Source organism: Heterodontus francisci, chromosome 18 (genome assembly GCF_036365525.1).
Source record: "Heterodontus francisci isolate sHetFra1 chromosome 18, sHetFra1.hap1, whole genome shotgun sequence".
Classification (NCBI taxonomy): Eukaryota; Metazoa; Chordata; class Chondrichthyes; order Heterodontiformes; family Heterodontidae; genus Heterodontus; species Heterodontus francisci.
Window position 1 is genome coordinate 39383626 of NC_090388.1, and position 15467 is coordinate 39399092.

The 15467-nt window shown below is 41.7% G+C and overlaps 1 protein-coding gene across 1 annotated transcript in view; it reads left to right on the forward strand.

The window, feature by feature from the left end:
* The first annotated feature begins 373 nt into the window (after positions 1-373).
* ppp1r3ab (protein phosphatase 1, regulatory subunit 3Ab) overlaps positions 374-15467 on the forward strand; it is a 42319-nt gene continuing 27225 nt past the window's right edge. Inside the window, exon 1 of the mRNA XM_068051241.1 lies at positions 374-1275. Coding sequence (XP_067907342.1) covers positions 488-1275 — 788 coding nt within the window. The 5' untranslated portion in view covers positions 374-487. The remainder of the gene's footprint in view (positions 1276-15467) is intronic.

Consider the following 15467-nt stretch of genomic DNA (forward strand, 5'->3'; position numbering starts at 1 on the left):
TAACTCTGTTTCTCTCTCCACAGATGCTGCGTGACTTGCTGAGTATTTCCAGCATTTTCTGTTTTGACTTATCTGTGCTCTAATTCATGTCAAATATATATTCAACAAAATAATTTAACTAAGATGACAATTTATCTGAATTGAGAATTGCTTACTTCTCCGTTAAACTGGCAAAGACAATCTATCACTTCCTAATATCCTGACTTGCTTTCCTTAATTGCAGCACAATCACTTCTGCACAGTTCAAGCTTCTTTTCTGTTAGCTGGGAAACGAGGTTTAGCCAGCTCTCCGTGCACGGTGCACTGATTTTAGGAGGAGCAAATCTTGGTGAAGGCAGACGAGCATAGTTGACAAGTCAGTGGAGCTATTAATAGACCTGAGTTCTCTTACAATGTCAACTGTAACCAAAGCCGTAAAATGTGTTTGCCTGAAATATCTACAGCCACTAGTTGAGAGGTCTTGCTTCGGTTAACTTTAAACACACTAATGGAGTCGGCGGAAAAAGTCCAAAACCAACATTTTGCAGCCAGTTTACTCGGTCTGCCAGCTGAAGATGATGTATTTGCTGAGGATGAAGACACTAATGAAATTTGGATAAAACCAAAATTGTCCCCGCTTCCTCGAAGACGGAGTAATTCTTCAGACGAGGGGTCAGAACCTCCCCTAACTCTTAATCGAAAAGTTTCCTTTGCTGATGCATTTGGCCTAGAACTTGTATCTGTCAGAGAATATGACAAATGGGATCTACCCACTGGTACACTGGGCGGTGAACCGCAGGGTGAGCGGCCACCTCTTGAAGAATGTCTTTTATTACCACTTTTTGAGTTACCATCCTCCCCTGAGGATCTGATGCGAAAACTTTATGCCCAGAAAGTGGAACTAGAATCAGCAGAGTTTCCTCCGGGTATAACATGCATGAAAGGAGTAATTCGTGTCTTGAACATATCGTATGAAAAGCTGGTGTACATCCGGATGACATTAAACCACTGGGACAGTTACTATGACATATTGGCCGATTATGTGGCTGATTCTTGTGACGGTGCAACTGACCAGTTCACATTTAAAATTTTGTTAGTTCCCCCTTACTTGAAAGACGGAACCAAAGTCGAATTTGCTATTCGTTATGAAACTCGTGACGCTATTTACTGGGCAAACAATGATCACAAAAATTACGTGATGTTATGTCACAAGAAGGACGACCCGAACGCAAACGAAAAATTTCAAGAAGAACTCGATGATCGAAACTTAAAAAGCTGTCTAAAGACTTCGTATAGGTGAGAAGACTTTAACAATTGAGTGGGCACTGGCTTTTTAAAACCTTTGATCACAGCACTCAGCATTACACCACTTTTCAGAAACTCAAAGGGTTAATTCCCATTATTATTTCCGTGCCAAAGTTGTAGATCACCATATGCTAAAGGACGTGTAAAATGCTCTTTGTAATCAGCATCTTCCATTTATCAAAATAATTCTTTGCCATGATTTTTTTTATGTTGACATGGGGGGAGGAGGCTCATTGAGCTAATTTGAAAATACAACACACATAAAAATAGTTTATTATTCGTTCCATGTGCAATAATGATGTATACTGCATATATGCTGTTTCCTGTGTTCTGACAAACATGCATTATTGTGGTATCACTCATATAATGACTAACAGTTCTTATGCCATTATTGTCTATATTACCCTTTTACTCATATCACACCATCTCTGCAATGTTAGTTACTCAGTGAGGTAGATGTACCACATGGTGTGTCACTGAGCTAAGCAGACCAGAAAAGTCCCACTGTGATCTTTGGTCTACACTGTATTAGTTTATCTCAGCGTTGATGGCAGTGACTATATTAAAATTGGTCTGACTAGGGAGAAATAAAATGGCTGAAGTTTTGCTTCTGATCACTGTAAATCAATCCTGCTGGGTGTGAATCCGGGCTGAAATAGGATAAGAGAAGGTTTGGTCTTTGCTGTTGTATCCAAACCCAGTCATGGTCCATGTTCAACCAACATCACCAAAATCACGTTCACTGGGTCAATAATCTCATTGCTGTTTGTGGGATCTTACTGTGCACAAACTGCACCTTGCTTCCAATAGTGACAACTCTTCAAAAGTAATTCATTGATTGCGAAATGATTTGGGGAATTCTGATCATATGAAAGGTGTTATCTAAATACAAGTTCATTATTTCTACCTTTCAGAATGGAAGTGATAGAGAAGAAAATTGGAAGGAAAGCTGGCTGAATAATAATTGGCTCACAGTGTGTTCAAGGCAGGAGTTAAATTTCTGGAGTCTTCTGGCAATCAGGAACATGTCTAACTTCATTCTCAGCACCAGAACTTCTTGACTAAATTATTGCTTTGTAGCTTACTGCCAGCCATCATTGGTTAGAGAATAATTGTCTGTTACAGTAGCCAGTAATAATTCATGATAACAAAACTGTATTGCTAATAAGAAAATATAAAAGCTGCATTAATAATTGCACCTTTCTATATAAAGTTCATTTTATGGTTGGTATTTTAGTATTTGTATATAAACCACTTGTCTAGAGCACAGAACATTGGTCAGAGGGAATGACAGATACCCAGGATATCGAGGCTCTATATAAGGTGCAGGGGAACAAGGATAACAACAAACCTTTCAGTTAGTCATGAGGATATATTCTGAGTTAGGCTTATTTACTTATTTACGTCAGAGCAGCATGGGGTTAGAGATATGATAGAGGTTTTAAAATGATAAGATATTGGACTCAGTCTGGTTGGATTGGCTATTTGAGATAGAGAGAAATGGTAGGATTGGAAATCAGACATATAGGGCTAGATATTAGCTCAGAGGTGGGGAGGCTCTTTTGAGATCCGGAAACTGGGAAGAACAGATTCCCCAAGTATCCTGCAGTTTTTATCTGTAGGTTTCCTGCCCACAGCCAGCCTGATTGATTGGCTGCCTGCCAGTCAGGAGGGAAATCCTACAACACAAGGAAGACCACAGCCAAGCTGTGCTGAGAGCAGATTGGTCTGGGTGGGCGAGATTTTGGTGGGGTGGGTGATGGTTGTGGAGTGGGGCTTTGACTGCGGGAGGGGATCTGATCATGGGGAGAAGGCCCAGATGCGGTGTGTGGGGGGGGTTCCGATCACAGAGGGTTCAAGCATGGGGAGGGGGAAATAGATGGTAGTTGGGGACAGTCCGATCACGTGGAAATGGTACGATTAGAGGTGACGGAGGAGCAGATGGTTGAGGGAGTCTGATCGTAGGGGGAGATTCTGTTTGTGGAGTGGTGAGCAGGAAAATTGGGGTGGAGTTTACTGGGTAACTTGTTAAGCCTGGAGGAAACACTTCTTCTCCTCCTGGACCACAAGCAGTGCTGTAAAGTCACTTACATTATGAATTCAGCTTTTCTCACCTCCTTTCACCTGCTGAGTTTCTTGAGGCTAGGGAAAAATTAAGGCAAGATTTTTAGTGCCGATATTTTGAAAGCTATGGTTGATTCTGCCTCCACCACATTATCAGTGAGTACATTCTACATCCTAGCCATTCACTGCGTAAAAAAAAAATCCTCATATTGCCTTTGTTTCTTTTGCCAATCACCTGAAATCTGTGTCTCTGGTTCCTGACCCGTCTGCTAATAGGAACAATTTCTCTCTATCTACCCTGTCTAGATGGCTCATGATTTTGAACACCTGTATAAAGTCTCTCAACTTTCTCTTTGCCATGGAAAACAACCCCAGTTTCTTCAAACTATCCACATAACTGGAGTCCCTCATCCTGGAACTATTCTCGTAAATCATTTCTGCACGCTCTCCAAAGCCTTCACGTCCTTCCTAAAGCGCAGTGCCCAGAATTGGGCACAATACTCCAGTTGAGGCAGAACCAGTGTTTTATAAAGGTTCATCATAACTTCCTTGCTTTTGTAATCTATGCCTTTATATATAAAGCCCAGAATCCCGTATGTATTTTTAAGCACTTTCTCAATCTGTCCTGCCATCTTCAACAATTTGTTCATGTGTAGCCCCAGGTCTCTCTGTTTCTGTACCATTTTAAAATTGTACCCTTTATCTTATATAGGGCTAGCCAAGGAAGCTAATTGTTTAAAAAGTTTCCAAATCCTTTCTGCTGTCATTATTTTCTTAATGACTACAATTTATAATGTCCAAAAACATAACCTGGCTTTAGCGGAGCCGTAACAGCCTCAAAATGTTAGCACTGGTGATGTAACACACTCCATTTTAAAAGGGGCTGACTACTGGGTGTTCAAAGCACCCACCTGTTTCAGATGATAGACTCCATTTAACATGGAAATTGGGGTTCTATGATGTAAATAGGACCCAGGAACTTGTCAGAGCCTGCAAGTAGTGGCCTTGATCTCCCTAATATTTATTTAGAGGAACTTTTGATTCATCAATGACTTGATATCAGGTCAGTTGTGAAAGCATGGTGAAACAAGATGGTGGAGAGGTAAAGCTAGGTATTGTATCACTTTTAGTGAGTTAGTAGGTGCAGAAGTGCAAGGAGCAATGCTGGTAATGTAGTTAAAATGAAAGTTGTTTCCATGAATAATCATTAAAACAAAGAATTTCCAGTAAAAAGTCATTTAGATACCATTTGAATTAAATTTGGCAAAGATTATTAATTGGATCCCTATTAATACAAATAAACAAGTTTTTCGTCTGCTAAGTTGACAGAATATTTGACAAGCAACATAGCAGAGTGCAGTCACTTTTATTTACGTGGAGAATATACATGCTTATTTTAAAGACTTGGAAGCACTATGATTCAATGGCATTCATTAATTATAGAAAGACTTAGTATAGTCAATATGCTGGCTTCCCATTTTTTGTTTACTTGTTGCGAGTGCCAACTTATAGTTGAGGTAAAGGAATCCTTTTGCTAATGATGGTTTATAGAATATTTTACATATTCACATCCAATGTTAGCATTAAGAATTTCAAGTTTAGGGGAACACAGGTTAGACACAGATTAAAATTTCTAGTTTGCTGCTCCAATAATGCAGTTTAACTCCAACTTCTGAATTACACGTGCAATAATTATTTTTCTTGTAAAATCATAGAAGAATCATAGAAACTTACAGCACTGAAGGAGGCCATTTGGCCTGATATATTTATGCTGGCTCTTTGAAAGAGCAGTCATGTTTCATCCTACATTCCAGCTTTTTGTCTGCAACCTTGTAAGTTCCTCATCCTCAAGTACCTATCCTACTCCCTGTTAAAATTATTTGGGGAAACAACTTCCATCACCCTTTTCAGATGGAACGTTCCCGATCCTGACAACGCTCTGAGTGAAAAAAAATTCTCCTAATTTTCCCATGAGATCTGTTCCCATGACCTCTAGTTCCCATGACCTCTAGTTATCTACCCGCTGAACAGTGGGAATATTTATTCCCTTTTATTTTATCAAAACCTCTCATCATCTTGAAAACATTTATTAGGTCACCTCTTAACATTCCCTGCTCCAAAGAGAACAGTTGCAGCTTTTCTAACCTCTCCTCATAACTGAAATCCCTCACCCAATCTCATTGCACAGAAAATAGGAATGCAGGGGTCATTTTTGGGCTGACAGGCTGTAACTAGCAGGGTACCACAAGCATCAGTGCTTCGGCCTCAGCTATTTACAATTTACAATGACTTGAATGAGAGGTCCAGATGTAATGTATCCAAATTTGCTGGTGATACAAAGTTCGGTGGGAAAGTAAGCTGAGAGGAGAACGCAAAGAGGTTGCAAAGGGATATAGACAGGTTAAGTGAGGGGGCAAGAACATGGCAGATGGAATATCATTTGGGGAAATGCAAAGTTATCCATTTTGGAAGGAAAAACAGAAAAACAGAATTTTGTGTTAGTCTTTGTTACAAAGGGATCGAAGTATAGAAGAAAAGTCTTACTACAATTTATATAGAGCCAGAGTGAGACAACACTTGGAGTACTGTGTACAGTTTCGGTCTCCTTACCTAAGGAACAATATACTTGCCTTAGAGGGAGTGCAACAAAGGTTCACAAGACTAATTTCTAGGATGAGGGGATTGTCCTATGAGGAGAGATTGAGTAGACTAGGCCCACATTCCCTAGAATTTAGAAGAATGAGAGGTGATCTCATTGAAAGATATACCATTCTTAGCACCTTTAAGGATTTGTGTATATGGTCACCAAGGTCTCTCTGCTCATCTACATTTTCAAAAACATGCCATTTATAGTATACTGTCTTGCCATTTTTTTTTATTTCCAAAATATACTTTATTCATAAAAATCTGTAAAAAAAAATACATTACAAAACAGTTCTAAACAGCACCAAGTAAAAAAATACAAACACTGCAAAGGAGGTCAATTTCCTTCAATACAGGAGTGAGTTGCCTCACAATCCTTCCATTTCATTTTTCATGCCATTTTTCAGCAAACAAAAAATTTCCCGATACAGTTCGAGGGGTTTTCCATGGATCCTGTCTTGCCATATTAGTCCTCCTAAGTGCATCACTTCACACTTTTCCACATTAAATTCCATCTGCCACACTTCTGCCCTTTTCAGCAGCCCATTTAGGTCATCCTGAAACTTGTAATTCTCCTCATTATGATTTACTACTTTGTCAAGTTTCATTTTATCTGCAAGCTTTATAATATTGCTCCCTACATCCAAGTCTAAGTCGTTTACAAAAGTTGCAAAGAGTAATGGACCCAGAATGGACCTTTGGGGAACATTACTGCATACCTTCTTTGAAAAACATCCACCCCCCACTATCCTTTGCTTCCTGTCACTGAGCCAATTTTGTATCAATATCCTGACTTTCCCCTTAATTTCATAAGCTTCCATCTTCTTAATAAGCCTCCTGTGTGACACTTTGTCAAATCCCTTCCGAATATCCCTACATTCAACAGCTACTGCACATACTTGATCATCCTTCTCTGTCACCTCAAAGAATTCAAATTAGTCAGCTACAATTTACTTTTAACAAATCCATGCTGGGTCTCCTTGATTAACCCATGCCTTTCCATTTAAAGTTTATTTTGTCCCTGATACTGGTTTCCAATAACCTCCCCACCACTGATGTTAGGCGGAGTGGTGTGTAGTTTCCTGGTTTATCCCCTTCCCCTTACTTGAATCGTGGTGTAACATTAGCAACCTTCCAGTCCTCTGGCACTACTCTTGTATCCAATGAGGACTGAAAGATTGTGACCAATTCCTCTACTATTTTTACCTTTACTTCTTTCAGCAACTTTGGATGCATTTATCTGGACCAGATGACTTACCAACTTTCAGAAATGATAATCTTTTTAGTATGTCCTCTCTAACTATTATTATCCTGTCCATAACATCCATCTTTGCCTTTAGTGTAACCCTCATATTATCTGTTTCCTTTGTGAAGACAGGTGCAAAGTACTCATTTAATACTTTTGCCATGTCTGCCTCTACATGAAGATTTCTCTTTTGGTTCATAATAGGCCCAACATTTTCCCTTGCAAATTGCTTACACTTTATATGTTCATAAAATGTTTTAGGCTTCAATTTAATATTGCCTGCTAATCATTTCTCACAACCTCTCTTTGTTTCCCATATTAACTTTCGTAATTCCCTCCTATATTTTCCAATTCAATTCCCTCCTATACTTTTCATAATCTTCCTGGTTATTAACTGTGTTATGACCAGGTGAGGAAGGGGTCTCAGGCTCCCCTCTCGCACCTTCTCTGGTTTGGCCATAACAGGGTTTATCTTTTTAAACAGTGATTTTAGTTTACCACCTCAGTGAGCCCTTGCTCACTGCACTCTCATTACAATTGCAAATTAACCAATCAGACAGGTTTTCTTGGGTTTAAACAAGAAATTCGTAAGTTTATTAACCTTATCACTCTAACCCAGTTAAAATTATTAAAATATGTGACATGCCCATGCTCACATTCACACAAGAGGCACACACACATACACAAATAGATACAGAGGGAAAGAAAGAATTGGGAGGTTGAAGTAGAGTTGGCAATAAATGGAATACAGATACTGTCCTTAGTGTCCTTGATGTAACGTCCTTGATTGAAGTTAAAGTCTGGGAGTCCTCACTGGGGCCACGTGCACAATTTCAGGCTTGCTTCTCTGGTACCAGAAGGCTGAAGGGAGTTTTCAATTATCTGCTTGCTGGCCGTCTGTAGTTCTCTATTCTTAGGGGTTACAAGCTGCCACCATGGTTTCCCTGGGACTCTGCTGGAGAGAGAGAGAGACTTTTTTTCTGCTAGTCCAATTGCAGGCTTTTGTTCAGTCTAAGGCACAATTCAAAAAACCTCAGCCTTACCAGCAGGTATGTCATGTGACCATCTCTTTGTTTGAAACAGCAACTTCTAGAGGGGTCTTTGAACTTTAGAGTCTTTCAGACATACTCGTTGGGGGATGGAGTTTGGCTCTTATAAAGTCAAAAGGATGTTGATGTCTTTTGACTACCCCTATTGGCAAAACCAATCTTACTAATTGAATCAGGGAGCACTCCCATTGTCTCTCTATTCAGCTGTCTCTCAGTCAACCCTTGTCTTCTCAGAATGCAAATGTGCGACCATCTTTTTAGCTGTTCAGTTCTGCTTTTTCCTTTTGAAAAGTAATTTGTAGCGTCCAGTAAAAGGTTCAAGCAGTGTCCCATATGATGAAATTAATATGTTTCCATTTGGCAGGTGTGATTTCCGTCACAACTGAATTTTGCTCCTGACATTTGTCACAAATCTCCTTTTTCTGTTCTATTTTAACTTTTATTTCCTTTGTCATCTAAGGCATATTAGCTTTGGATGCTTTAGGTTTACCTTCAAAGGAAGATGCCTTGTACCTGAACTACCTCTTTCCTGAATTCTTTCCATTGCTCAGTTACTGTTTTATCCTGGTATCACCTTTTCCAATCTACCTGTGCTAGGCCTCTTAAATCACTGAAAGTAGCTCTTCCCCATTTGAGCATTTATACATTAGATATTTTTTGTTCTGTCCATAATTACTTTAAATCGAATTATGTTGTGGTCACTGTTAGCTAGATGATCTCTTATGGCCACACACTCCACTTTCCCTACTTCATTTCCCAGGGCCAGATCCAAAACTGCTCCTTTCCTTGTTGTACTGGAGACATATTAATTGAGAAAGTTCTCCTGCTAACATATCAGAAATTCTTTGCCTTCCCTACCCTCAGCACTATGCTTTTCCCAGTTTATGTTAGGGTAATTAATGACTCCTACTACTCTATTTTTGTTACAGGCCTTTTGAAATTTGCCGACAAGTTTTCTCATTTATCTCCTTCTCGCTGTTTGGAGCTCTATATAAAAAAAGCAAAAGTAACAGCTCCCTCTCTGTTCCTGAATTCAAGCCAAGTAGATTCAGTCCTGAAAGCATCTAGTAAATCCTTTTAATTTAAAACTGTAACATCATCCTGAATGAGTACTGTCGCCACCCACCCCCACCCCCACCAGCTCTTTTTCCTTTCCTATCATTCCTGAATACTTGCATTGTCATTTTTACCCTGAACACTTTCTCATCTGGTGATTTGATACTTCATCCCAACAAGTTCTCTGCTGCTGTCTTAATTTTCATCATCACACTGCCAGCCAGTGTTCCTCTCATTCCTAACAATCTCAACAACCATGATTCCAGAAATCTCTAATGCCACATACTTGGTTCATATCTCTATGCTCTTTTGTTTCTGCATTCGCCACCAACATGGTATATTTTGTTTGCTTTCTTTATGCTATAACCTTGTCTCTCATGAACTGCACATATACACACAAATTATCTTCTCTGATTTTATACAGTTTATGTCTTCTCTTCCCACTGTCACTTCATTACCAAGGATCTATTCATGGCCTCCTCCTTTGCTTGTCGACATGCTGAACCTTGGTGACATCATCCAGAAACACAGCATCAGTTTCCACATGTTCGCTGACAATACCCAGCTTTACCTCACCACCACCTCTTTTGCTGACTCCACTGTATGTACATTATCAGGCTATTGGTCCAACAACCAGTACTGGATAAGCAAAAATTTCCTCCAACTAAATATTGGGAACGCTAAAGCCATTGTCTTTGGTCCCCACCACCAACTCCATTGCCTAGCCACCAACTCCATCCCTGTCCCTGGCAACTGTCTGAGGCTGAGTTAGACTGTTCATAACCTTGGGGCCATATTTGAGCCCAGGATGAGCTTCAAACCATATATTCACGTCATCACTAAGACTGCCTATTTCCACCACTCTAACATTGCCGGAGTCTGCCCTGCCTCAGCTCATCTGTTGCTGAAACCTTGATCCATTCCTTTGTTACCTTGAGACTTGACAATTCCAATGTGCTCCTGGCTGGCCTCCCATGTTGCACTCTTCATAAATGTGAGGTCATCTAAACTCTGCTGCCTGTGTTCTAACCCATCACCCTTGTGCTCGCAGGTCTACATTGGCTCCCGGTTAAGCAACACCTTGATTTCAAAATTCTCATCCTTGTTTTCAAATCCCTCCCTGGCCTTGTCCCTCTGTATCGCTATAATCTTTTCTAGCCCTACATCCCTCCCAGGTACCTACATTCCTCCAATTGGTCTCTTGAACATTCACAATTTCAATCGCTCCACCATTAGTGGCCACGTCTTCAGCTGCCAAAGCCCTAAGCTCAGGAATTTTTTCCCAAAACCTCTCCACCTCTCTACTGCCTTTTCCTCCTTAAGATGGTCCTTAAAACTGACCTCTACGACCAAGCTTTTGGTCACCTGCCCTAATATCTCCTTATGTGGCTCAATGACAAATTCTATTTGACAATACACCGGTAAAGCAGCTCGGGAGATTTCACTTTGTTAAAAGTGCTGTATAAATGCAAGTTGTTGTTATATTTTCTACCTTCATACATGCCAACTTATAAAACTCAGAAATACTGACACACATTCAAAAAAAGCTGGCAACTCAAAAAACAATGTTCTTTCCCCTGTTACCAACCTCCGCATTCTCCCAATGACTCTAACCTTGACAGGTCAGTTTCTTCCCGATCTCCACCATCACTCTTTGTACCTCTTGTTACTATGACCTATGTTATTATGATCTCAGCCGCAGGACATTGCTGCAGGAAGTCCTCAGGGTAGTGTTGTAGGCCCAACCATCTTCAGCTGCTTCATCAATGATCTACCCTCCATCATAAGGTCAGAAGTGGGGATGTTTGCTGATGATTGTACGATGTTCAATACCATTCGTAACTCCTCAGATACTGAAACAATCCGTGTCCATGTGCAGCAAGACCAGGACAACATTCAGACTTGGGCTGATAAGTGGCAAGTAACATTCTTGCCACACAAGTGCCAGGCAATGAAGATCTCCAATAAGAGAGAAACTAACAATCTCCCCTTGACATTCAACAGCATTGCCATTGCTGAATCCCCCACTGTCAATATCCTGGGGTTACCATTGACCAGAAACTGGACTGGAGCAGCCACAAAAATACTGTGGCTACAAGAGCAGGTCAGAGGCTGGGAATTCTGCAGTGAGTAAACCACCTCCTGACTCCCCAAAGCTTGTTCACCATCTACAAGGCACAAGTCAGGATTGTGTTGGAATACTCTCTGCTTGCCTGGATGAGCGCGGCTACAACAACACTCAAGAAGCTCGACACCACCCAGGACAAACAGCCCACTTGATTGCCACCCCATCCACTACCTTAAACATTCACTCCCTCCACCACTGATGTACGTACAGTGGCAGTGTGTACCATCTACAAGATGCACTGCAGCAATTCACCAAGGCTGCTTTGACAGCACCTTCCAAACCCACAACCTCTGCCACCTAAAAGGACAAGGGCAGCAGATGCATGGGAACACCACCACCTGCAAGTTCCCCTCCAAGCCACACACCATCCTGACTTGGAACTATATCGCTGTCACTGGGTCAAAAACCTGGAACTCGCTTCTCACCTTCTCAAGGGCAATTAGGGATGGGCAGGAAATGCTGGCATTGCCAGTGACACCCACATCCCATGAAAGAATAAAAAAAAGAACTGAAGAGGCTATCCCAAGTGCCATATGTAAAACATTCATACATTGTATTTCCAATATCATTGTGTGTCGGCTACAACCAGGAAGCCCCGTCCCCACAGTGAACCAGGCACTCTAACCCCATACTGTGTCACCAGAAGCTTTCGCCTCCATTCTGTGACAGACAAACTCAGGTACCCCACCCTTACACTGTTTCAGTGCCAGCCCATATTCTGTCCATCCCACCCCGACACTCAGATGCCACATGCTGCCTGAATAGTATCTAATAGACACTATTTCCATGCCTTAAACTGGTGCCTGAGGAAAATTAAAGGAACATGATCCTCTAGAACATCTGCATGTAGCCAGAAGAGCTTTATGCAACATGGCAATCAGGGTGAATAGGGAAGTTTAAATCCTGTGCTGATTTTTGTCTGCAAACATTGGCAAAGTGGAAGGGGCTCAACATGCTTCAAGCTAAAGATTTGCATGGGTGCAATAGTGCACTCAAGTCACTGCTCCAAGTCATTACCTACTGCTTTTTTGCCACTTTGGGCAGGGTTTTGGAGGCCAAATAGGGGTGGGAACTGAGGTGGATAGGCATGTAATTTCCTGATTCCGGCTGTTGTGCTGGCTTCTTGATGGTCAGCGATTGTTGTGATGAGGGGAATCTGGCAATCGGCCTGATGCTCAGCAATGACCAATTAAGCCTGTGAATGAGCTTGTTGTCAGCTTGTTAAGGGCTAGTCTGCAATTGATGAGGGAAGGTTCAGGATCCACGCTGGATATGGAACAGTTCAAATATCAGGAGGTGGCACACTGCGGGAAGCCAGTCATAGCCATGCCATTCAATGAGATGGGCTCATGAAAGGATGCACGGCTGAGAGGGATGCTCATCTATTAACACGCAGTTGCCATCGGGTTAGCAGAGCAAGTGGTCTGTGGGCGCTTAACCAGTTGAGGATGTCATGACCCTCCAGGGATCGTGGGGCCATAAAGGAGGGGGTGGGGGGTGGGGGGTGGTACAGTAAGCATTGTGAGTACAGCTTTTGGTAAGCAAGGCAACAGCTGGACATGGGATTAAGATACTTGGAGATAGGGACGAGTAGTGATGAGGATCAACATCCTCAGAAGCAGATTCAGAGCCTTGGACATGTGATGGGCAGAGGAGAGGAACGAGGAGCAGGAATGCTGATCATTCAAAATTTGAGCCATTGGCATCTAAACTTCTTTTACATCATCATCAGCCATTACCTAGTCAAGAGGATGGGCAAATGATCTTTTCTGAGGGCTTTACTGATGCCACCTAGTGAAAATCCCAATATTTCTGAGATCAAGAACATACAATATTTATTTTATTTTTTATTTTGAGATACAGCACTGAAACAGGCCCTTCGGCCCACCGAGTCTGTGCTGACCAAGAACCATCCATTTATACTAACCCTACAGTAATCCCATATTCCCTACCACCTACCTACACTAGGGGCAATTTACAATGGCCAATTTACCTATCACCTGCAAGTCTTTGGTGGTGAGAGGAAACCGGAGCACCCGGCGAAAACCCACACAATCACAGGGAGAACTTGCAAACTCCGCACAGGCAGTACCCAGAATCGATCCCGGGTCCCTGGAGCTGTGAGGCTGCGGTGCTAACCACTGCGCCAATGTGCCGCCCTCCACACCTGGATCCAGTCCCCAATCTCTCTCACACACACAAACACTGAACATAGCACAAACTCTCTATACTGCTGTTTCTGGTAGTGTTTTAATTCTTGCTCCTCTGAGATCTGGCTTTTTTAAGCTAGCACCAAAACCTGCCTGAGCCACTATCAACCTTCAAACTTCTTGCCTGCACTGTCATCTGTGTGGGCCCTGGCCCCATGTCAAGCAATGATAAATATAGGTTTCAGCTTTAAAATATAACTTTTATTTCTGTTATTTTGTTATAATATAACTCATAGAATATAATTTCAAACCCTGTTAAAACCAAGAACAATTATGTGCCATTAAGCTGCAGGAATGTATTTTTCATTGCTGCCCTTTGGCTGAGAAATCAGAATTTATTTGGGCGGGAGAGTTTCATATTAAGCCCAAGGACAAATAAACCCTTAATGTGGACCTTAGAGATAATCATTACTGCTGCTTGTTAAAACAGGTTCAGAGTGATTTTCCCACTCACTAATATCTTAAATTAACCAGCTTGATGTGATCATAAGCAGCCTTTCGTCAGAAAATCATAATATCTATTTTTTTTTCATTAAGTAAAATTTCTCATCCCCTCTAGTTATCCCACTTTAGTTTTATTCCAAATTTAAAAATTAATTTCAGTTCTGTTCAATTCACTTTGATACTCTAATTGCCCTTAGGATATTGTAACATGTTGGTACTCAGAGTTGAAAGGTCAGTTAAACTGAATGCCTTGAAATCCTATAAATTAACTCAAGATTAAAGCATCAGGCAATATTGCATGATGCCGGGAAATATAAGGAAGCAGGAGAATATGCTGTTCAAATTGAGAGATCTGAGTGTGGAGCATTTCTGCTAATATCATTGCTATAAAACATTTTAAAATAAATTATACTGGTAAAGGGTTAAAGGGTAAAGGGTTATGGGGGGCCAGCAGGAAAGTGGAGTTAAGGCCGCAATCAGATCAGCCATAATCTTATTGAATGGCAGAGCAGGCAGAACTCAAGATTTTTTTATTTTTTTTATTTCCAAAATATACTTTATTCATAAAAATCTATAAAAATTACATTCCCAAACAGTTTAAAACAGCATCAAGTCAAAAAATACAAACATTGCAAGGGAGATCAGTTTCCTTCAATACAATCATGAGTTGCTTCACAACCCTTCCATTTCACATTTGTCATGCCAATTACAGTTGTACATTTACAGCAAATGAAAATTTTCCCGATCCAGTTCGAGGGGTTTCCCATGGATCCAGCCCCTCAGTTCAGCTTGGTGGGGGGACCTTACACTGTGGTCTTTCCCCGTTGAGCCTTTGCTGCGGCTGCCTCAAGCTTTAGTGCGTCCCTCAGCACGTAGTCCTGGACCTTGGAATGTGCCAGTCTGCAACATTCGGTCGTGGACAACTCTTTGCGCTGGAAGATCAGCAAGTTTCGGGCAGACCAAAGGGCGTCTTTCACCGATTTGATAGTCCTCCAGCAGCAGTTGATGTTTGTCTCGGTGTGTGTCCCTGGGAACAGCCCGTAGAGCACAGACTCTTGTGTTACCGAGCTGCTGGGGATGAACCTCGACATAAACCACTGCATCTCTTTCCACACCTGCTTTGCAAAGACACATTCCAGGAGGAGGTGGGCAACCGTCTCTTCCCCACCACAGCCACCACGGGCGCATTGTGCGGAGGGGGCGAGACTTCGGGCATGCAGGAAGGATCTGACGGGGAGGGCCCTTCTCACCACCAGCCAAGCTACATCTTGGTGCTTGTTTGAAAGTTCTGGTGATGAGGCATTCCGCCAAATGACTTTGGCGGTCTGCTCGGGGAACCATCC